A 24,143-nucleotide genomic window follows, 5' to 3' on the forward strand; every position below is an offset into this window, starting at 1 on the left:
ACGCATATAAGGTTACGATATTAATAAAGGCATGCACCGATGTTCATTCTCAAACTCACTTTTGAAAGAGGTGCAAATTCTTTTTAAAAACTTTACTTTAATTTATCTCGTTACGCACTTGATATTCTAGTTCGTAACATTGGCAAAGCAGCTTAGAAGATGATGCAAGACTAAGTTTGGCAAGCCACCATTTTTTTCTCATTCTAATGTGTTGCTACATTCTTAACCATTCATTTAAAACAAAATGCTCAAATAAAAAGCCAGATCTAAATCTAGTTGTCTTAGGGTTTGGGGACCTCTTTCCAACCTGGACCTTCTATGCAATCATCATTTGAACACTTAAGCCACTACTTTGGCAAAGCTTCCTAGGTTGGTATGGCCAAAAAATCTATGCACTTAATTCACAACTTTACATCTTAAAGTTTGTCTCTCAGATGCAGATGTTGATGTAAGTTAACACTTATGCATCAAAATACGAGATTCCCACCAAACTTTATTGTTAGATGCGTTGGTTGAGATAATCCAATGATTTGGCAGGAAAAAAAAAAATTACAACTCACAATGTTCAAACAACAATATAGAATACTACACCGTACTTTTATCCCACTTTTATCCAATTTTGCTTATGTAACACTGGCAAACATGTCATTGGACCTGTCTTTGTTAAAGAAAAAAAGTAATGTTAGAAATTATATTTTTATTTCACAATGCTTAAGTGATAGTTCCAGCCAACTTGGATCAATTATTATACTTTTTTTTTTTTTTTTTTAAAAAAAAAAAATGACAATTGGTTGGAATTGTCATATCATAATTATGAGATAAAAATGTGCTATACAGCATTACTGAACAAAAAAAATTGTAAAGACTGATCACATCAGCAAAGCATAATAAAAGTGGTAAACGGGCGGTGAGTATGCAATATATTCGTGTATGATATGACACTTAAAAAAATAATATTAAAAATTATATTTTTATCTTATAATTATAACGTAAAAGATATCATTACTTCCCTTAAAAAGCATCCACCAGACCACCAAGATCATGAATCATGATCTAGATATCAAGGTTTTCTTTCTTTTCTTTTTCTGGTTAAAGAAAAGCCTAAAAAATGAAGGACAAAAGAAAAAGCATCTTGTGCTTCTTCTGGATACCCAACTTCCTTTTGGCTAAACTACCATGTCGGGGTATATTCTTCAATTCATTCCTAGAGTGTCGCGTACAACTCTCATATCATATGATGTTTTGAGATCAATGGGTGATCCCCAAACCAATGTCTACATGGCCCAATCACAACGTGGTAGCTCACAAGTCCACAGTGCAACCGCACACCCACGATTAAAAGCAAATTGAAACCTAAGCAAACTGTAATTGCAACAATGATCTTAAAACCATATAAAACCAAATTCTTCTCCTGGCTAATTATATCACACGTCAAGTAAAAAAAAAAAAAAGTGTATTTTTTAGTTCTTGTTTGTTTTCGAATTTTTTTTTTCTTTAAATATGTCTGGATAAGGGTGGAGAAAAATTCGAATTAGTAATATCCACTTTATCCAACGTGATTTAAGAATTCAAATTAATAATCTCATTTTTATTATGCATGATTCTAGCTCCAGTCAATAGAGCAACCTATCAAGAAAAAGCTCAAAGTTTTAGGAGTAAACGACAACCCCCGTCTTCTCCTTCCCAACTACCATTCAAATATCAAAGGTTGCTTCAACTGTACATATTTGTACACATTTTTTCTTTTTATGGCAGTGGAGAAAGAACAAGCAGAGCCTTCAGGGGAATCCAAGCCTTCGGCTGAGACAGACATGGGTCGGAGAGCTTCTAGCACTGCTCCAACCCCGTCATGGTTCACGCCCAAGAGGTACTTTCTCGTGGTTGGTGGGTTTTTGTCTTTTTGTGGAATTTTTGGTTGCTGAGAAAAAAAGAGAGGATTTTGAGTGTTTCTGTTTTTTGTTTTTTGAATTTCTTTTTTGGGATTTTGTAATGAGCGTAGTTGGTATTCAAGCTTTTATTTATTTATTTTTGTGTGTGCATTGGTTCCTGAAAAAATGTTGGACGTGAAAATTCGTAGATTATAAGGGTCCTGGAATATCAGAGAAAACAGAAGGATTTATTCCTTTTGTCAAAATTTACTCTTTTTGGCTTAGTTTGGTTGAGTTTTTTTGTTTCTGGAAGGCAATGTCCATGTGCCATACTTCAAAATTGTAACTTTGATTATTATGTTGCTGGGACTGTGTTTGGTTTCTGAGAAAATGTGAGAAAGGAAAAGAAGGTGAGTTTATATATATATATATATAGAAAAAGGTGCTTCACTCAACCGTGGCCTATACAGTTATTTGGGACGCATAGAGTTTTCTCATGTATTTCCATTTAGAATCCAAAATGCTGTAGACTTGAGATTGATTTTTAGAATTTCTTTCTTTTTTAGTCTCCACTGTGATCAACTGGTCACTATGTATTGAAAATTAGGAATTTTGGCTACAATCCGTTTGTTAATGGTTTTTAGAAGGGTTTTTTTTTTTTTTTTTTTTTTTTGTGGAAAAAGTGTTCTGACCTAACACAAAGGTAAAAGTAATTTCAAGAGTTTTGTTAGTGTTTTATTTTTTGGGTTGTTTGTTAATGTTTTTGTTTTGGAAAGAGAAAACAAAAAGGAGAAGGGGAAAATGTTATCAAACAAAGCCCATAATTTGTGCATATGCATATTTTTATATTATTTAACAGTTGACGTTGATGGGTTGGAGTGCATATTGAATTGATTCTTTGTTGAAGATGATTTTGTTAAGGCTTTTGAAGTCCTATTGTCAGGACTGATAAAGGAATTAGATTGGTTGCTTTGAGTGGTCAGTTAGTCCTTGAATTTGATAAAAAGGTGTTCTGGTGGATTGTAGAATGGGAGATTAAAGGAAAATGACATTTCTTATTTACTTAATTGACTAAGTGGCTTGGCTGGGGGTGCTTTTAGGTATTAGTGGGAGAATGATGGCTTCTTGTTCTCGAAATTAAAAGGAAAAGGTGATTTTCCAGGTTAGTTAGAAGATCAAATTTAAAGCCTGGTATGTATATGCACGTATGTATATGCACCCCCTGGCTTTTTATGTTAAAAAAATACCCAAAACTTCATGTTGTTTGTGTCTGAGTCTAAATGTACTATCTATTTAATTATCTCTGAACTTGGGTTGAAAATCTCTTGAAGTTCAGACTTTACGATCCACTTTAAAGGTTCATACATTTCTTGTTGTTGGTCTAGTCATATAATAGACTTATTTATGTTGTTTTTGCAGGCTGCTCATTATCTTTTGTGTTATTAACTTGATAAATTATGTGGATCGAGGAACAATAGCCAGCAATGGTGTCAATGGTAGTCAAGGAACTTGCACCAAAAGTGGTACATGCACAGCTGGTACCGGAATACAGTAAGATTAACTTTGGGGGCTTTCATTTGAACCTGTGACAATAATCTTTGCATACCTTATTTGCACTTTTTTTCTTTTTACCATCGTGTTTTATGTGCCCCAGATAGAAATAAACTTGCATATTTTCTCATCACTAGTATACAATCATTGACATTAGATATATTCATCTGTTTCCAAGAAGCATAAAAAAAATGAAAAATTTGAGAAAAACATTTGTTACTTCACTTTTTCTGTGTCATACTTGTGCACATTTATGCGATCTTAAAATTACATCCACTCGCTGCAGCTACTAAGTGATTGAGGTTTTGTGTGTGTGTGGGTGTGTGACTGTGCATGTGTGTTGTATCCATTTGTGCACAATGACGCACTTGATTGTGCAATAAAATTATGGTGACATCAACTTTTTAAGAAGCTTAAATTGCTTTGACTTAATTTCAGTTTCTTATTGTATGTAGGGGGGAGTTTAACTTGAGCAATTTTGAAGATGGAGTTCTATCATCTGCTTTTATGGTTGGACTTCTTGTGGCTTCCCCAATATTTGCATCATTGGCAAAGAGGTAATAGTCATGTTGTCTTGCATAGGTTGCCAACCCATCTCAGTTTTATCTGCTTTTTTATCAGTTTCCAATTTATCTGTATATTGCACCTAGGTTTCTCTTAAATAGAGCACATACTTCAATGATTATTACATTTTGATTAACATAGTGAGATTTAATCTACAAATTATGTGCCTCACCTTTCAATTAATTATATCTTCTCTCCAATGACTGACTTGAGACGGCAAGTGTGGCCTCTTAAATTGTGTCTTTCAACTCTTGACAACACTGTATGTGTCTTATGCCTGCACAAGCTTCTTATTCATAAGAATGTGTTTACTTGTAGAAGAGGGGAAAACCCTAGCCTCCATTGTCTTGTAAAAACATGGCCACACTAGGGGAATTAAAATCCTAGCCTACTCTCATGTAAAACACAGCTAAGGAGGGTTCTAGAAGCTTGTGCAATTTGGTTAATGCAATCGGCTTGGAAAGGGACCTAGAGGGAAAATAAAAACTAGCTTCAATAGGCTTATTAAGACATTTGTCATCTCGTGACTTGTCCGAAGTTACTATTAATTACAATTGATTTCACTAAACAATTGTCATAGCACTCTAGTTTTTTATTTTTTATTTTTCAAAAACCTCAATGACATTCTCATATTATAATTGATTACTCACATGTACAAAGATTATTGAGTATACATTTGTGAGTATACACGTAGAGAGATTTTTGATTATAAATCTTTCAGAAATTGATGGTTCCCTATTCAACTCTTTATTGTTTACCAGCCATTAGCAGAACAAAAGAAAAATGTCTACCAATGAAATGCGAAGGTCAAATATATTATATAGGCTATATGATCTGACCATGCATGAAGCTATTTGCGAAATCTGTTACATGCAGGAAATTTTATGGTGAAGTTTTAAATATTTGGAGAAAGTCTTGAGCTCCTCCAAAAAAATAAATTCCAAGTATCATTTCCAGGACCATCACTGGCAATGTAATTTAACTGTTTGGTGTTGGCAAGAATCCTCCTCCCTAGATTTTCCATTTGATAGAAGAGCTTTATTGACAATATTTTAAGAATACAAATTTATGTTGAAATTTGATAATGAGAGATTGTAGTATTCATTTCTAGCATGCTTGTTATACCAACGTGCTTCAAGTACATTAATCTTTTAGGGCAGCTAGAAAGGGATCTTGTTGCCTTGATACTCACCCTTGAAAATTGGAAATGTTCTAATGCTTTAAAAAATTTCTTATGCATAAAAAGAAATTTCAAAGATGAACAGGGGCTTTAAACAAGAGTATGAGAATTTATATTTCATGTCAAGGTTCCTGTTTATCCTTTTGTTCATTTGAATCCTTGAGGTTGACTAGTCTAACTATGTAATGGAGGCAGATTTTTTATTTTTTTATTTTTTTATTTTAATTTACTTTCATGTAGAATAACTTTTTACCATTGTGCATTTTGTTTTGCCATATTAGTCAAATATGATTGAAGAAAGAGAATATGTTTTATTTTCTATTTTTTATTTTTTATTTTTCACAGATTCATTTAGGCTTGTTGGACCTGGATTGTGAGTTCAGACTTCGCTGCAATCAGTTGTGCATTTCCATTTGATTTCTACTGCATTGCATATTAATTTTTCATATTAATCTTCTCCTGTACTGTATGCCGAAAGTATGATGCTAGGTTGGTCTCAGTGATTTCATTTCTCTATGAGTCCTTAATTGTTGTTCTCAAATTTTGCAGCGTGAATCCATTTAGGCTTATTGGAGTGGGACTTTCAGTTTGGACTTTAGCTGTAATTGGTTGCGGTTTTTCATTTAATTTCTGGTCCATTACAATCTGCCGCATGTAAGTGGCTATACATACGTATATATAAATTTCAATTAATCTTATATTTGATAAGTACAACTCATCTTTTATACTCTCATTTTAGGTCTTTGTGTACTTAAGTAATAAGGACTCTTTAACACATGAATTAATATGTTTTTCAGTCGCTGTAGTAATTTTTTCCTTTAATGTGGTTTCTGCAGGCTGGTTGGTGTTGGTGAGGCTTCATTTATAAGTCTTGCAGCGCCATTCATTGATGATAATGCCCCAGCTACTCAGGTTTTTTTTCCTCCTTTCCCTTTTGACTATGCTTGCCATTGTATGATCCATTCCGTGTACTGCACTAATTTCAACTCTCCTCTAATTGTTTGGATGCAATGATTCTGTTGCACATGAATGTTAATTTCAAGTCCCCTCTAATGTCCCAGAACACTAATAGTTTCATGTCTTCCAATTCCTTTGGATATCTATGGTTACATTGGGTTATATTTTTTCATCTACCATCATAAATTGTGCAGCTATTTCAGTTTGGACGTTGATGTGCTAAACATTTAAATGTTTGTCCTTTAGAGTGAGTTGTTAATTCTGATTGTGGGGATGGAATTGGGATGGGATAGGAAGTCTTCTCTTACTTCTTTTTGTGCTCGAGTCACCAACATTGTTCCTTTGGTAGGTCTTGTGGAAGTCAATGCACTCTAGAAATTATATCTAGTCATAAGATCTTTATATTTCCCTTTTTGAAGGTTTGGGGGAAGATTCTTACATCAGGATGGTTAATATTGTCATCAGAGGACTTATCAGGAAAAAATGTTGTCAACAGAGAAAGTCGAGTGTATTGTCATTAGAGCGGCTAGAAATAGCAATTCAAGCCCTTTGTTATTTTATAGAGACAGAAACTTGGTGCCAGCAGTTGAGCTTGGAACTCTTCCATTAATCAGTTATGGGGAAGAGGAAACGTAGCAGTCAACAGATGGAGAGAATAAGAAGCAAAGAACATGGACCAAGCAAAATATCTCTGTTGCCAAATTAATTTTCTTATAGATATGGCATGGTGTAGGCTAAAATATACCAAATATCCTCATGACATTTTGAACCAGGGTCAGATGGACTTTGGGAACCTTGAGATATATCTGTATTCAATTAGGCTAAGGAAAATGACCATGCTCAGCCCTTTCCAAGCGGGGTTACAGTTCAACCTAGAGATTTGAGGCTTTCTCTGTTATCATGTTCTGTTGCTGAGTTTCTTGGGCAGTGATGCAGTGGGTCAATATTATACCTTTCCTTATGAAATCCAGGCAAAATTTTTGTCAGATCAATGTAAATAGTCGTAATGTCCCTTGTAACCTCCCTTCCCTTTCCAACTTGTCACTTGCTTTCGGATGTGATTTAATCTCAGGTTTACACCATTGTGTGTTTTTTCCCCTTTTAGTTATGATTATTTTATTTGGTATTATACTTGCCTCTGCTTTTTGCTTTTTTATCTGCTTGAAACCTCATTCTTATACCTGTATTTGTATCAGAAAACAGCATGGCTTGCAATATTCTACATGTGTATACCAACTGGATATGCACTTGGCTACGTTTATGGTGGATTGGTACGTCTCTTTACTTTAACTGTTGTATGATTGAGGACCATGTTGTCATGGATGATCTCCTAATATTTAATTGTCAAATCATAAGAATTATGGATGTGTGACCATTTTTTATCTACTATAATTGATATTCTGATTGCTGTTTCTTACTTGATCCCGTCTCCTTTATGTTTCCTTCCCTGACCTTATTCGGCTGACTGTATTCCTTTTTTGTTATGAATATATAGGTTGGAGATTATCTCAATTGGCGTTATGCATTCTGGGTGGAAGCAATTTTAATGCTTCCCTTCGCAGTTCTAGGCTTTGTGATGAAGCCTCTTCAATTGAAAGGTGCATGTCTCTTATGTATTTACTTGTGATGCTGCAACCATTTATGTATGTTTATAAACGACTTGTGCATACAGGTTTTGCTCCAGCTGAATCAAACAAAGCACTGGCAGAGGTAGAGACAGCTGCCTCGCAAGGTACTGCAAATTATGATTATAACACAATGGATTATGCAGTATCCGTTTATTTTACCTTTCAGTTAAATACTTCCTTCACTAGATACAGAACATCGTATCGCTGATAACATTCCCAATAAGCCAATGTATATGAAAGATGCATCAGCATATAACTTCCAAGTTTTTTATGTGATTGTATAGTTGCATAAATGCATGAATTTAGAACTTTATTGATCAAATATGACACCTTAGTTTTTAAGCACAAATTCTAATTAATCAACTTTCCTTAACTAAATTTCTGCTTGTCTAAATTTCACCATCTTCATGACAGGATTGCTTCATAGCTATTGAAATGCAGTTTTATTTTGAAGCCAGTTGCTTGAAGCATTGATTCTGAATAAATTATGGAATCTGAGTTATGGATTTCTAACTAGGGTTCTTAGGAGGGAAAAGGAAGGATATCATGTAGCAAGATACTCTCTTATACTCCAGTTAGGCATCACAATGTCTTACCACCATAAACTACTTATAGGTTCAAAAAGACATAAAAAAATGTGTTGTTTAGAAAGATTTTAAATTTGATGTTTTCATGTCATTACTATAGTCTTTGCTTCAGTCCTTTAATAGTTAACATTATTCATTAATATTTTATGTAGTCAATGATAACAGGAATCTGCTCTGTTGATTAGCCTCTTATGTGGAGTAGTTGTCCTTATTGGCTGCAATTATTTTATTTGATACTTGATCAAAAAAAAATATTTTATTTAGATTCTCAATGCATAGATACAGATGTTGCAGTTGGTAATGGTGGAGCAGCATCCACGAGAGAAGAGTTCAGGGATAAGAGCTCATATAAACCCGCCATGTGAGGACTGGCATCCTTCAGCTCATAATATGTTATTTTAAATGTGGTTAATATTTCTTTATACTACCTGCAAATTGTATATAGTACCTGCCAAAGTATGGAAATATATATTTTCTTTTCATAGATTTTATTTTATGGCAGGGTGAGTTTTGCAACCAAGATTTGGAATCAATTTGCAAGATTTTTGAAAGATATGCAAGTGCTTTTGCTTGAGAAGGTGTATGTCGTTAATGTTCTAGGTATTTTTCTCTCCTGCTTTACTACCATCTTGTGCATCTGTAGCTACTTCCATTTAATTCAGTGTGTTATCCTAATAAGTTAATCTGAAGAACTTCATCTTTGGATTTGTGATTTTTATTTTGGGATATTTCGAAAGTAATAATTCAGTTCACATGTTGCTTTCCTCACTCTTGACGTACTAATTCTCTTAAACACTGAATGACCCTTAGGTTACATAGCATACAACTTCGTTATTGGTGCCTACTCATATTGGGGACCTAAGGCTGGTAAAAATATTTATAATATGGTAAGCTCTTACCTTTTATCTAATATATGCAATTTTAAATTTTTCAATGCAACCTTTTCTAAAATACCCCTTTCATTTAAATTCACATGATTTGCATAAATAAGATACGCTTATTAAATGATAACAATGTAACCCCAAGATACAACTTGGTGATCTTGCTGCACCGTATGCAATTGGGTATTTTTGCAGAGCAATGCAGATCTGATTTTTGGAGGGATTACAATTGTCTGTGGAATATTGGGCACGTTAGCTGGAGGCTTTGTTCTTGATTTTATGAATAACACCATCTCCAATGCTTTTAAGGTGGGTTCTTTTGAGTTTAGAGGAAAGGAACTAGGATTACCTTCCTTGATTCTTTTGGTAGACATTCATGCATTATTTTCTTCTTGTTGGGCTGTTGTGCATAGAAGAGCGAGATCATCAAATATTTATCTTTTTGAACCGCTAGTTGTTGGTCTTTGACTTTGCACTCTCTCTCTCTCTCTCTCTGTGGCCATTTTTTTTTTCTTGTGAAATTTTATTCTTCATAAAATCACTTTGAGATGAAAGTTAGCATCCGCCAAGATTTATATCATATACCAGTTATTCTCAGATACTTCCTGATATGTATCCAAGACAAACTATCTAAAGAAAATAATTTTTTCAACTTTGGAAAGCATGTCTTATACATTTTTGGTACTCTTGGCACATTGGATATTCGTATAAAATAAGAACATGATCGAAAAGAATAACCAGCGTATATACTCCAAGCGTCACAACATCTAGAGACAGCCAGTTAGAATATTAGATTGCCATACTTAAAAGCAGATGCTAAAATGTGTTCAAGTATAAGAACAAACATAGGGGAAATAGGTATTTGATGAAACCACAAGTCAGCATGCTGTTAGGGAGCTTATTATGTTTTACTCTATTGAATTAATTTGATGGGCTGTTAGATTCTTATGTTTTAATTCTATTACTAAGAGGGTCGGACATGTTTATGAATCTCACATCCATTGGGTGTGTGCTTGTTTATGGGTATATATACTTGTACCTCTCCACTCAATAGCTTAAACTTTTAGTGAATGTTGTGTTGGAGAGCTGTCTAGGGTTCTCACTTCCTGTTTCTATTTGCTACTTGTCCTTTAATTATTTTCAGAGTAAAAGTTGCTGTTTATCTCTGTTATTCTAGTTGTCTACTTGGTTTCTCCTTGCTGCATCAGTATATGAATAATTAACCATGGCAGTTTATTTAGGCCTCTAGACATTTTGCCATTATTACATTAAGTTCTAAGAAATATTATTGGCATGTGTGCAGTTCTCATACAGAGCTAGGAATGCAGTTCCATACAACTAAATCTTCCTATAGCTACCAATGTTATTTCTACATATTCTTTAGTGCCTTGGGACTCTCATGTCTAGCGTTTTTGCATGTTTTTTTTTCCTAAGACTTGACTTAGTTATTGAAACTTTTTAATGACGAGAAACCTTTAAATGAATTTTTGCCTTCTGTATTATATTTCAACATCACAAAACTCCATGGTCCTTTATGATGTGAAACTGAATAAAGTGCAGAACTCAATATTAAATTTAGAAACTAATTACAATGTTGATTAAGCAAATCATATTCTACACATCATAGAAATTTAATCAACTTGGATAGAAGGCAAATTGGAGTTGCAAAATGCGAAATGAAGTTCTGATGGCATAAGCTGGGCCAGAATCTTCAGATATGATGTTGAATTTTTGGGAAAGCAGTCGTCATGTACTATGATTTCCAATTTCAAACATTGGGAAATTTCACTCTCATATCCCTTTTCTTTTTTGGGGGGGTGGGGAGGGAGATTAGGCAATTTTATTTACATAGACCAGAAGCTTTGAACAGTTGAGCTTGCTGTGAATTTAATTGGCTTGTCTTGAAATAGAATTCATGTAAGTTCTTTTTCTTCTATGCTTATTATATATAGAAGTTTGGTTTAGTGAAGCTTTGTGGAATTGAGAAAACCTTCAGGAATGGCCTTATACAATCCAAATATTTCTGTCTTTGTTTACAATAATCATACCAAAATTATTTCTTCGTGCCCCTGCCACTAAATAGCTTAGTTGGAAACTGTTGCAGCTTCTTTCAGTGGCAACATTTTTGGGAGCGGTATTTTGCTTCAGTGCCTTTTGTTTCAAGAGCATGTATGTTTTCCTAGCTCTTTTTTCGGTTGGTGAACTACTTGTCTTTGCCACTCAGGTATTTCCCTCCTTAATGCAAATAGTTTTTAGATGTTGCTACATATTTCCGTGTTTTAATCATCCTTTATGCTCAACATACTGTTCAGTTGGAAATATCCTCAGTAAATCAAGCATCTTTTTCTCATAAGTATCATTTCATGGTTGTGATGCATGATTGTTATTGTTTTTTTCCGTTATTGATCAAATGTTTTCTCATAAAATAAATACGAGAGGAGTTAATATCTTCTGAGAGCAAAGCAATACTGGAAAATACAATATCCACATGGTGCCATAACATTTTTCTAGTTTCCTCCCCTTTTGCCAACCGCTAAGCAAAATTTCCTTAAATGGCCTATTCAGATGCCTCTCCCTTTTGATAACTTTCTTTTGTGAATAATAATTTATGAAAAAAAAAAAAAGAAAATTGGCAAAGCCCCCATACATAAAAAGTAAACAAGAGAAAACAACCTCCCTAATGGCATTCGAAGTCTAAAAAGTGAATAAGATCTACAAGATTTGAGAAGGAAAAATTAGGAATTAGAGTTGCAGCCTAGTCTAAGAGAGAACTCATAAAGGAGGATTTTAAACAAAGAACATTAAACTCACAATCCTCAAATAGGTGCCAGTTTCTTTCTCTCCAAATGCTCCACATTAATAGTGCAAGAATGACTTACCAGAGGCTTTGTTGGAATGTCGCTGTCCTTGTGTTTTCAAACAATGTAGCAGCTCTAGAGTATTGCTAGAGATGACTAACGAGACTCAAATAAATTTAGAATCAGGTGCCTAAGATCGGAGGTAAACTCACAATGGAGAAGAAGGTGATTTACAGTCTCATCATTCTTTTTGTAGTTCACACCAATTAACTAGAGTGAGACCCAGTCTTCTCAGATTATCAATCATAAGCATATTACCCCGAGCTGCCATCCAAGTGAAGAAAACATTGCGGAACGGGGTCTTAACCTTCTAAATGCTTTTCTATGGGAATAAACAAGGCTCTCCAGGCAATAAAGAATTATAGTAGCTCTTCACTTCAAAATCATGATTGCATGTTGTGGTCCAACATTCAGTCCGGCTCCTCTAGATGGGTTTTCAAAGAGTACAATAGGTCGAGGATCAAGTGTAGGGACTCTTAACTCTCAATCCTGGACTGCCCTGATGAAACTCGATTCTAATTGATATAATTGCGAAAAGAGTCCAAGTAATCTGATAATAAGCACTATTTCTCCGCACCAACATCATGCCAAAAACGATTGCGGTATTCCTCCAAAGGCCCACCACATAGGGCCTTCTAACTTCCTCTGAACACCAACCCCCTCTTTGGATCCCATGCTTCTCAACGATCACCTCTCTATAAAGAATTATCCTCTTACACAAATCTCGAGAACCATTTACCCAGTAACGCTTTATCAAATAGCATGAGGTTTTTAACACCCAATCCACCTCTAAGAACTGAGGAGCAAACAATCCTCCATTTGAAACTTGGCTCACCACCTATTCCATCCCAAAGGAAGTCCTTTTGAAGACACTCCAATCTTCTAGCTACTCCTAGTAGAGGGAATAGGGATCAAAAATACTTAGGTAAACTGGATAATGTACCCTTGATTAGTGTTAGGAAACCACCCCGAGACAAAGTATATCTTCTTCCAACCGATTAATCTTCTTTCCATTTTCTCAATTACCCCATCCCAAATAACCTTCGACTTGAAAGCACCTAGAGGGAGTCCCAAATATTTCAAAGGTAGAGAGGATATACTACAATTGAGAATATTGGCCAGCTCTTCCTGATTTGGAACCTCCCCCACTGCAATTAAATCAGATTTTCGAAGATTTACCTCCAAACTCGAAATAGCCTCAAAGCACAAAAGAATGTGTCCTAGATTATAGATATGATCTTGATCTATATCACACATAATAAGCATGTCATATGCAAAAAGAAGGTGAGAATTTAGATTTCCAAGGGGGCAGCATTTTTGGTGTCTATCTTGAATCTAGATTTAAAGAAAAAAAAAAAAAAACCAATCACAGCTCAGCTATGGACAACATCGAGCTAAGAGCCTCCATGACAATCACAAAGAGAAGGGGCATGGGGGGTCACCTTGGTGGAGGCCCCTAGAGCTACTAAAGAATCCATGCAAACTACCATTAATCAAAATAGAGAATCGGGATGTGGAGATACATGCAGACATTCATTGCCTCCATTCAGAGCCAAAGCCAAGATGCCCCAATAGATAGGAAAGGAACTCCCAGTTGACATGGTCATAGGCCTTTTTCAAGTCCAGCTTGCACATAACTTCAGGAATTCCCAATTTTAACTTCCCATTGGAATACTCATTTGCTATAAGAATTGAGTCGGGAATTTGTCTCCCCCCTATAAAGGCATTATGAGTATTTGATATGAGCAAACTCAGCACATGTTTCATTCTAGTAGGAAAGAAAATCTTATAGACTCCACACCAAGCTTATAGGTCTGAAATCCATTACTTCCAATTACCCTACCTTTTTAGGGATAAGGGTAAGGAAAGTAACATTGAGGCTTTTCTCGGACAGCCCATGCTCGTAAAAATTGTGGAAGACGTGCATGAGATCGCCCTTCACTATAGCCCAACACAACTGAAAGAAAGCAATAGTGAAGCTATCCGGACCCGACGGTTTATCACCATCCATGCTAAGCACTACCTGAAGGACTTCTTCCACTTGAAATAGTCTCTCTAACCAATCTGCTTCTATAGAGTCTAGCAAGGACTTCCTCCTCTTGAAATAGTCTCTCCACCCTCCATTGTTGAACTCCTCTACGAAACGACCATATAGCTTCCATGACTGTTGCTACACCGTTGGCCCAAGAGGGCACACTAAGCATTCCTGAACTTTCGAATAAAACCTCCCACTGATTTTCATTCCACCTTAGCCGCATTGTCAATGGTTGAGAGTAGCCAAAATGCACCCTCTCTCCCCAGAAAGATGGAACGAAGGTACCATTTCCCTCGTTCCACTATTCTCGGACTGAAAGAATTACCCCCAGGCTAAATGATGAATTCAATGAATTTTGCTTCTACAAAAAAGAACCTCGCCATGGCATGTTTGACACACTCAACGACAACCTTAACCCATGTCAACCAATCAACCAACAAAACCAGAGCAGCCAAAAACAATGGAGGCCTATACTTTAGCAAAGAAATACGCGTGACACTTTTTGATACACCTAATAGCTCTTAAATTAAAATTGCAAAATGTAATGTATCGCCCTTTTGATTCACCTAATCTAGTATTATACTACTTTCTGGCAAATATTATACCGTGTGTCGACATCAATTTCCTTGCCATATAACCTTCTGTCTGATTTTTCTAATCCATTGATGAATTTACAAAAAAATTGATCATGGTCCCAGGACAGGCTGCTTAAAAATTGACCTAGAGATGTGGGCATATGCTATGACATTATACCATATAATTTGCTTTAACATGAATGCACTTTGAGGGATTTATAGATTTTTTCTGTGTTAGAATTGTTATGTTTTCTATCATGAATTGTTATGTTTTTCTTTTTCTTTTCTTTTTTCCTCTTGAGAAAATAACTTATTTCAGTAACTTAATGATGTTTGTCTGGAAGAATTCATTTTGTATGCTACATGAAATTGTTAAAATAAAAAAAGTATATCTGGTTAGAAGATTATTTTCATTATCTCTTTGAATACAAGCTGAAAGGCTTTGTATTGCTAAGAAATTAACAATTCGCAATTTGGAGTTCTTACTCTACAAGAACTTTCTATTTTCATTTTCAGGGACCTGTAAATTATATATCTCTCCATTGTGTTAAACCAAGTATGAGGCCACTATCTATGGCTATCTCTACTGTTTCAATTCACATCTTTGGAGATGTTCCTTCCTCACCTCTTGTTGGAGTTCTCGAGGTTTGCCTTCTTTCATCATATCTTTGGAAATGCTGAACTGGTATTTTCTTGGGACTTACTGTTTTCCTTTAGTGGTATCAAGTGTGGATGATACTGATGCCTAATCATATCTTTGAAGTAACTATTTGACCTTAGCCTTTTGACTTTCCTCTAACCCTAAAGAAAAATTGGAAAGCACTTTCCTAGTTATTGTCTTCCAGTCATCAAGTGCTGCTTTCAGTTATAAACTAGCGTAATACAAGCAAAAAGGTAATCAATTAAATATTGGCAATTCAGTCCCTTCTGGATAATGGTCAAACATGTGTTTTGATAGATTACAGGAGCAGTAAAAAGAAAATTAAAGAGAAGAGAGAGAGAGAGAGAGAGAGAGAGAATTGCATCTTACTCCCTTTAATGGAAATTTCATTGATAAGAATTATAATTACTTTTAAAGCTTATCCCACAATGAGGCGTTCAATTTTCTCAATTGATAAGATGTATATTGAAATTCATAAACTTACTAATGATTCCCTAGTGAGTTTTTAACAAATATATATATATATAAGTAATAAGGAGTTTTATTGAAAAAAGAAAAAGAGAAAAGAACTGTACAAGAAGAAACCCCAAAGCACACCCACAAAAAGAACTCCACAAGCCCACCCAAGAACCCTAAAAAGCACCCAAAAAACCCCACAAACTCACTCAGATCACTACATCACAGTGATCTTGCCCCTCCTTGTCCGGGATTGCCCGCGAGCAACACCGTAATTAATAGAGCTTTCTAAATTTAACAACAGGGAAAAATATTAATGACACCACATGCAGTTTTTTATAAAGGGAACAGTGATGAGTAGGAATCTAGAGTGTCCAACCCCATTTCTATCTTGTATGAAACCTAATTTTCAAATACGTAAGTAGAGCCAGTATAGAAAGAATAATGATGGTATCAACAGATAGATGGTTTGTATATAGAAAAGAATCTGTGATACTGTTTAGAAAACTTTTAGTTTGGGCAGTATATTGCTTTTGGTAAATTGAATGGTGAGCCTGGGGGGTGGGGTATCTTGGCATTTATAATGATATCACAAATTTATGAACACAACAGGGAATTTCTTTTTATGTTTAGGTCTGTTACATTGCCATTCAAATAGTGATTGTTATGTAATTTGTAACAGTGTTCTGCCTGTTAGAAAGCAATGGGTTGACAGAGTTTACCGAGATCTTAAGATATTGAAGTCCTGATGCTGGTCTTTCATACATGTTTAGACCATCATTTTATTGGCCTTACTTTAATCATGCAGGATTATCTGGACAACTGGAGGAAGACTGCGCTTATTCTAACAGCGATTTTGTTTCCAGCAGCTGGAATATGGTTTATTGGTAAGTTCTTGTTAGTTATTTCCTCCTTTTTTCCCCAACAAAAGTGCATCCAAGTTAACAATTGATTATCTGGAGATAGCATTTGAGTAAGGTCAGTGTGCTGCTCCAAAAGTCCTGCGAGTAATTAGTGTAGTATATAGCAGTTCTTCAATAGCATATAGGACTTATAACGTAGATAGCAAAATGTAAATAGTCTTAGACCTTGTTTGGGATTGCGTTTAAAAAATAGAGTTTTTAAGTCAAAAAAAGCTTTTGAGCAAAAACTTCAATTTTTAAGTTTTTGCCAAGAGTGCTTTTTAGCTACTTTTAGGCTTTTTTTATCCTTAAAAGCGCTTTTAATTTTTTTACCAAACGAGTACTTTTTTTTTCAAATTGACTTTTTGAGTGTTAAAAGCACTTTTAAGTCCCTCAAACGCAATTCCAAATAGACTCTTAGGTTTACGTTCTGCTTGTGCTAGACTAAGATTTTTTGCATCAATAGATAATTGTCCAAGAAAATAAAAAATACATGTTTTTAAATACTTTTTGCCTTGTGACATGATGAGAGACTAGTTAAATTTCTGAATTGGTATGGGGGCAAAGAAATATGATAGAAACTATTTACCACATGTTCAGCAAAATATGATTTATTTTTCTTTCATTTTTAGGAAGAGTTCTTACTTTTAAATCCGTTTACACGATCTTATAAGAGAATAATGACAAAAGAGCTAGGTTGAAGAAGTTGATATTACTTTCTCTTTCTGTGAAAAACCAAATGCCTCAAGTAATTTGATCAAAGCTTTTGATCACATGATATTAAATTGCATGAACAAAACACCATCCTTCCAAATCAACTAGCTATGAAATTATATAACCAATATGTACTGCTGCAGGAGTATTTATGCACAGCGTTGATAGATTTAATGAAGAAAGTGAGCATCAAGTCATTGTGACAGACAGGTCAAACAGAACACCCTTGCTAGGAGGGAAGACAGCAGAAACAATAGGATCTTCAGCTGAACCTTAAGTTTTTTTGTTTTTGTTTTTTTTTTAGGTAGCCCTCCACTTGATGCATTTTCTTTGTGTAAATAAGGTTCCTACTTTATATTTCTCCCAGTTTTGGAGGAACAACTACGTTGATTAGAGCCTAAGGCAAAGAAATATTTTCTCAAGTTACATAGGTGAAACGAAATCTTTGTTCATAATAGATTCCATATCAATGGATGTCCCTATAGTGACAAAAAAAAAAAAAAAAAAAAAAACCCAAGAAGCAAGCCCCTAAAAGGCCTTTATCAGCTTCAATATGTGTCTAGAAGTTTGTTTCAGCTAATAACTCCCGGAATAGAATCCTCTCCATTTCAAATGAAATGGATAGTATCCAATTAGTGTTTTTTATAGGGGTAAAATTGTCGTTTTCAATTTTTGGACAATTTAACCCTATAAAATACACTAACTAGATATTATTCATTTCAAATGAAATGGAAATGATCCTTTTCCATAATGCCCCACCCAAAATGCTCCAAGTTGCAGCTTGATCAAACCTCATTTCTTTTGAATGAAAAGAAAACGCAAACACAAACTGTAAAAGACTGAATTCTTCCGGTTGATTCAAAACATACCAACTATTACGTAGTTTCTTGAACAAATAATACATTAACGACATGTCAAAAAAGGAAACTAGAATCACTTAAAAGGAGAAAATGCTTTCTAAGGTAAAGATAAACTAAACATGAAAAATAGAAATCAAACATATTCATTTTGGAGAGATATTTTGGTTTTGAGAGGTTGTAATCTTGCATATTACACTTTCATTCTTGGTGAAGATTGCATTTGTGATTTTTAAATCTCGAATAGACGGGGGTTGCAATTGAGTAGTTCTATTTGCTTGTTTGTAAACCTCATTCGAATTAGATTTATAAACGATTGATTCTGTATTGTGACAGAACACCCTTACTTGGAGGGACGGTAGCAGAAAAAACAGATCTTCAACTGAGCTTTAAGTGTTTTTGTTTTTTTTAGGTAGCCCTATACATGATGCTTTTTCTTTGTGTAAATAAGGTTCCTACTTGTATATTTCCCAGTTTTGGAAGGAAAAACTACGTTGATTAGAGCCAAAGGCAAATAAATAATTTCTTAAGGTACATGGGTCAAACGAAATCTTTGTTCATAATAGATTTCATACCAATGGATGTCCCTGTAGTGACAAAAAAAAAAAAAAAACCCAAGAAGTAAGCCTCTAAATGGCCATTATCAGCTTCAATCTATGTCTAGAAGTTTGTTTCAGCTAATGATGCCCGGAATAGGCTCATCTCCATTTCAAATGAAACTGATAGTATCCAGTTAGTGTTTTTTAGAGGGATAAAATTGTCATTTTAATTTGTTGGACAGTTTACCCCTCTAAAATACACTAATTGAATATTATCCATTTTAAATGCAATGGAAAAGATTCTTTTTCATAACGTCCCACCCAAAATGCTCCAAGTTGCAGCTTGATTGAGCTTCATTTCTCTTGAATGAAAAGAAAACACAAACCGTAAAAGATTGAATTCTTCCAGTTGATTTTAAACATATATGCCAACTATTACATAGTTTGCTGAACAAATAATACATTAACGACGCGTCAAAAAATGAAACTAGAATCACTTAAAAAGGAGAACACTGCTTTCTAAGGTAAAGATAAACTAAATATGAAAAATAGAAATCAAACATATTCGTTTTGGAGAGATATTTTGGTATTGACAGGTTGTAATCTTGCATATTACACTTTCATTCTTGGTGAAGATTGCATTTGTGATTTCAAGGAACCTCGTTTGGAAAGCTCGTCTACACGGGAGTTGCAAACGACTAGTTCTATTTGCTTGTTTGTGAACCTCATTCGAACTAGATTTATAAACGATTGATTCTGTACTTGCTCATTGCTACGCTTGTCCGAATGAGGCTTACAAACAAGTGGTTTTGCCTTCTACCATTAACTCGAAACTATCTTATATTAGTCCTTCGGACTTCGAAAGAACTCGTCCTTAAATTTTGTTCACATTCCAAATTATACAAATTCGATATTTAAATTATTAAAATTTCAAACTCGCGTATTTATTTTTAATTTGTAATAATAATAAAACTCAATAACTTTATTTATTTATTTGAAAAAAAAAAAAGAAAAAAAAAAAAAAAAGCAAAAGCAAAAGGTAGAACAAAATTTGATAATGCCCTAATTGTGATATAAGAGAAAAACAAAAAAAATGAAAAGTACACATACCCCCTCAAACTACCATTCAATTGTCAATGTCCTCCATAAATTACCAATTATATTAATGCCCCTCCTAAACTATGCCCTCCAATGAAAAAATAACCTTCATAAATTTTTATTAAAAAAAATCTTAAAATTATAACAAAAAACTAAGGGTAAAGTCCTCTTAGTCCTTTCAAACTACACTCTAATGACAATTTTCCCCACAAACTATCAAATACGACAATTTACCCTCAAACTACTAAAACAATAACAATGTAACCCCCAATGCTAGTAAAATGACACAATTACCCAAAAAAAAATTTCAATAAGACAAACTTATCCCTAAATTTTTTTTTTTTTTTTTAAATTAAATATATTTAAAAATTAAAATATTGAAGTGGGTTGGAGGTGGCCATTTGGCCAAGGGGGTGGCTCCTTGGTGGCCGAGCCACCCCCATCGGTCAGTCGAAAAGGCAAATTAACCCCTACCATAACATTTTTCCCCAAAAGTTTAACACCTATCAGTCCCAAACTAAACGCATCATTTTGCCACATCAGCATATTAATTTTTTATTTTAAATTTTTCTAAAAAACTGAAGAGGTGGCCGGAAAGACACCCCTAACCCCTTGCGGCCACCCCTGAAGGGGTTGGAGGTGGCTTACGGCCATCCCCAAAGGGGTTAGGGGTGGCCTAAAAGCCACCCCCAACCCCTATGGGTGGCTTGCGGCCACACAAAGCCACCCCTAACCCCTACGCAGCCACCCTTTCAAACTTTTTTTTTACTTTTAGATTTAATTTTTAAATTAAATTAATATGCTGACGTGAGAAAACAATGCATTTTAGTTTGGGACTGACGAGTGTTAAAAAACTAAGCGGATCATTTTAATTTGTACTTATTATAATTTTTCCTTATAAAAAAATTTATTATTTTTTAATTTTTTAAACAATTACTTTTTAAAATTTTTTTGTTTTTGTTTTTGTTTATTTTTTTGAACTTATTGTCTTATTAAAATTTTTTTAAGGTCGTTTTTTTTTTTTTTTTTTTGGACGTTGAGAGACATTTAACATTATTTTGGTATTGTAAGAGAGAGACATTAATTAACACAATTGGTTTCATAATTAAGTAAGCAGTAACAAATTCTTCCTAAAAAAAGCAAATTATTTACTTTCCAGGGACTGAAGGCCACATCAGCGAATTTTGTGTTGAGGGGCATAAATGAAGTTATCAGCAAATATCAGGACATTAAAGTCAATTTCTATTTGAAGTTTCGGCGCCTGATATACAGCAGCTTGATGATTCCCACCGGTTTCTGCACATTACGGACCAAGGCTTCCAAAGTGCAGAAGGACGAATAGAAAATCTCCACATCACGTAATAACTGGAGATGGGTTATAAAGGAACCTCTCTCACTCTCTCCGCTTACTCTATTTCCTGCATGCATGTTCTACGCCGCGTTGGTTTTCTAGGGTTTTTTTTGCAAGACGCATTCTCCGAGCCTGTGAATTTCACAATCGATCGCTCTCTATGCTCTTCGCAATCGATTGCTCTCTCTGCTCTTCACAATCGATCGCTCTCTCTGCTCTCAGCCTCTCGCAGATAGAACTTTCTTTCGCTTCCGCCATGTCGTCTTCAAAGACCACGACGACTACGAGGTACCTTTTCTGTCCCTTTCTTTGAAGTTTTTCTTTGTGTTGTTGTGGGTTGGTCTATGGGGTTTTGCTGCGGAGCGGTGATTGTTTTTTCTGGGAAATTCCATTTTTTGTCTTTTGGGTTTTCCTTGATTTTTGTTTATTGTTTGATTTTCTCGGTTAATTTCACCTGGGCGCACGCACGCACATCTCGATCTTTGGATCTTGGGTTGTTTCTCGTTTGATTTCCGGTTTTCCCTTGACGTTAGTCGATTACTCTGTTCGCCAGGTTTTTTTGTTTTGCACCGTTATTTTCAAATTTCTGTAATGGGTATATTAGGTTAGTGGCCGAAGCCCTTCGGATCTTGGGTTGGGCTGCCCACAGTAAGGCCTCGAATTTCTGTAATTGGTATATAATATATTAGGTTAGTGGCCGAATCCCTTCGGATCTTGGGTTGGGCAGCCCACAGTAAGGCCCAAGTAGTTAGGGCTTAGTCTATATATTTGGATTTTTGGTTTCGTTCTCTTCTCGATCTCGTATTAGAAGTAGTAACGTCTTGTTTCAGTTTGCTTGATTGTTGCCTTTTCAAAGATGGATGCCTACTGGTGATCTAAAAATCTCTTCTTTTTATTTTTATTTTCAGAAAGAGGAAGTCACGAGCTGTTGAGACTCTTGCACAGTGGAAAGAGTGTAATGTTGACACCAAACGATCTGGAAAACTTCAGGCCATTGGGTCTAAGAAAGGATGCATGAAAGGCCAGGGAGGGCCTGAGAACTCACTATGCACTTATAGAGGAGTAAGACAAAGGACCTGGGGCAAATGGGTTGCAGAAATCCGAAAGCCAAACGGGGGGAATCGGCTGTGGCTTGGTACTTTTACAAATTCGCTGGAAGGTGCCCTTGCTTATGATGAAGCTGCGAGGGCTATGTACGGCCCTCGTGCTCGCCTCAACTTTCCCGCAAGGTTGGATTCAACGACAACATCAAACAACTCTGCGGTCTTTGCTGTTAACGAGAGCACATCTGTTTCCCCTAACTTGAGGAATGAGGATGTGCAAAGCATTGCATTTGCTGACAATGAAGCTGCATTTGAGGACATTGCCCCTATTTCTCCTAATGTGAAGAATGAGGCTGGGAAAGGTGATTTGGGTGACATTGCCAAGCTTTCCGACGATGAGTTCTTTAGCAACATCAAATCACTATTTAATTTCGACGATTTTGATGCTGGTCATTGGGGATTTCTTGGTGATGACCAATGCGAAAAGCCATCAGATCTTACAGACAGCTGCAAAATCCAAATGACAAGTTGTTAGGGGTCTCAGTCATATGGGTAGGCACCTTCCGGAGTTGATTAATGGAGTAGTATAAGAAGGATGATAGGTCTGATTCATGTCAATTTTGTTTGACATGCTGATTTTTGTAGTTGATTCTTTATTTTTTTAATTTTTTGTAAGTGATTCTTTATAGGTTTTAGATTGGAGAATTTAACTGTTTTTTTTTTTTCTCTGTAAGTGATTCTTTATAGGTTTTAGATTTGGGATTTGAGGGTATATAAATTTACACGTTGTAAATGAATGACCTTTATGGGTCGGGATAATAAACAAAGTTTTAGTTGTGTATTTTTCTTATTGCTTGTCTTGTACACTACACACATTGTTTAAGAATGATCCATTTCTCTCTTCTCTTCCTGGCTCCTGCATTGTTCATGATTAGGGGTTTATCTGTGATGCATTGTTCCTGGCTCCTGCATTATTCATGTTTAATGCTCTCTAAGAAGGAAAAAGGAAAAAGTTGTGTGGTATATCTGTGATGCAGGCTCATTGATTCGTGATTGTACACTAATTTGTATCACTTAAATATAGCAAAAAACTGATTATCTTATGGCCAGAACAAGATCTTGATTAGTTTTTGAATTATTTTAAATATGTTTCATTTATTTCTATCAGACCATAAATGGTTTGTACTCCTAATGAGCTTAATGCTTACTAATTGTTGCTGCATTCCTCTTCTTTTGTTTTGTTTTGTTTTTGTTTTCGTTTTTTTATCCCTAAGATGAATTCGGAATTTTACTAAACCAACAAACTAATAACAGTACAAGCTGGTAGTACATAAACAACATAAAAAAACAGAGTTTTTACAGTCGCTAGCTATGAGAAAATACAGAATTTGAGATGCACTTGCTAGAAATCCTTCTAGCTTGGAATGAATCATTGAGATATCTGTTTGAGGACAACTTGTCCTCAATCAACTCCTCTACTGTTTACAAAATGGTTTCATCACTTCTAACAGTTGAGGGATGATTTTCAGAATTTGTCTCCAGCCAAACATGACATATGGGCAGTCAACCTCTCCCCTCTGTATGTCTGTGTTTGAACTGATCTATGGTGGTAAAAGGGTCATTTAAATTTCATCTGTCATTTGTTATGCTGGTCTCCAGGTGAATTATTTAGAGGGCCAATATTCAGAAGGATGGTTTTGTGCTAATAGAAAATGACTATTGAGTTTGCATCTTTTCAATTAACCCATCACCATGGGCATGGGCTTCTCAATCCTGCAGTGCATAGATGGGTCTTCAAATTTGCATTCAACAAGTATTTCTTATCTTGTTCAATTTGA

The 24,143-nt window shown here is 35.1% G+C and overlaps 1 protein-coding gene and 1 pseudogene across 2 annotated transcripts; both read left to right on the forward strand.

Annotated features, from left to right (window-relative positions):
* The first annotated feature begins 1,631 nt into the window (after window positions 1-1,631).
* LOC132177557 (putative sphingolipid transporter spinster homolog 2) lies at window positions 1,632-17,839 on the forward strand. Of its 2 annotated transcripts, none has more exons than XM_059589929.2 (16): window positions 1,632-1,867; window positions 3,288-3,419; window positions 3,875-3,976; window positions 5,713-5,817; window positions 6,000-6,075; window positions 7,317-7,391; window positions 7,616-7,718; window positions 7,793-7,852; window positions 8,621-8,696; window positions 8,838-8,935; window positions 9,146-9,222; window positions 9,412-9,525; window positions 11,321-11,440; window positions 15,201-15,329; window positions 16,610-16,688; window positions 17,561-17,839. In XM_059589929.2, exons 1-16 carry the CDS (start codon window positions 1,749-1,751, stop codon window positions 17,692-17,694), a joined length of 1,599 nt encoding a protein of 532 aa, XP_059445912.2. In that variant the 5' UTR covers window positions 1,632-1,748; the 3' UTR covers window positions 17,695-17,839. The 2 variants fall into 2 exon arrangements, with proteins under 2 accessions (XP_059445912.2, XP_059445911.2); XM_059589928.2 differs by having other exon boundaries at window positions 1,644-1,867; window positions 8,615-8,696.
* Window positions 17,840-21,518: 3,679 nt separating this feature from the next.
* Window positions 21,519-22,840, forward strand: LOC132177907 (dehydration-responsive element-binding protein 2A pseudogene; annotated as a pseudogene).
* Window positions 22,841-24,143: the final 1,303 nt, after the last annotated feature.

This window comes from Corylus avellana, chromosome 4 (genome assembly GCF_965113065.1).
Source record: "Corylus avellana chromosome 4, dhCorAvel1.hap1.2, whole genome shotgun sequence".
Classification (NCBI taxonomy): Eukaryota; Viridiplantae; Streptophyta; class Magnoliopsida; order Fagales; family Betulaceae; genus Corylus; species Corylus avellana.

Excerpts from the sequence above, each read along its gene's own strand:
- LOC132177557 (XM_059589928.2), top strand. The coding sequence starts at position 1,749 with ATGGCAGTGGAGAAAGAACAAGCAGAGCCTTCAGGGGAATCCAAGCCT. Across the intron at positions 1,868-3,287 it reads TCATGGTTCACGCCCAAGAG|GCTGCTCATTATCTTTTGTG; the intron begins GTACTTTCTCGT and ends TTGTTTTTGCAG. Across the intron at positions 15,330-16,609 it reads CTCTTGTTGGAGTTCTCGAG|GATTATCTGGACAACTGGAG; the intron begins GTTTGCCTTCTT and ends TTAATCATGCAG.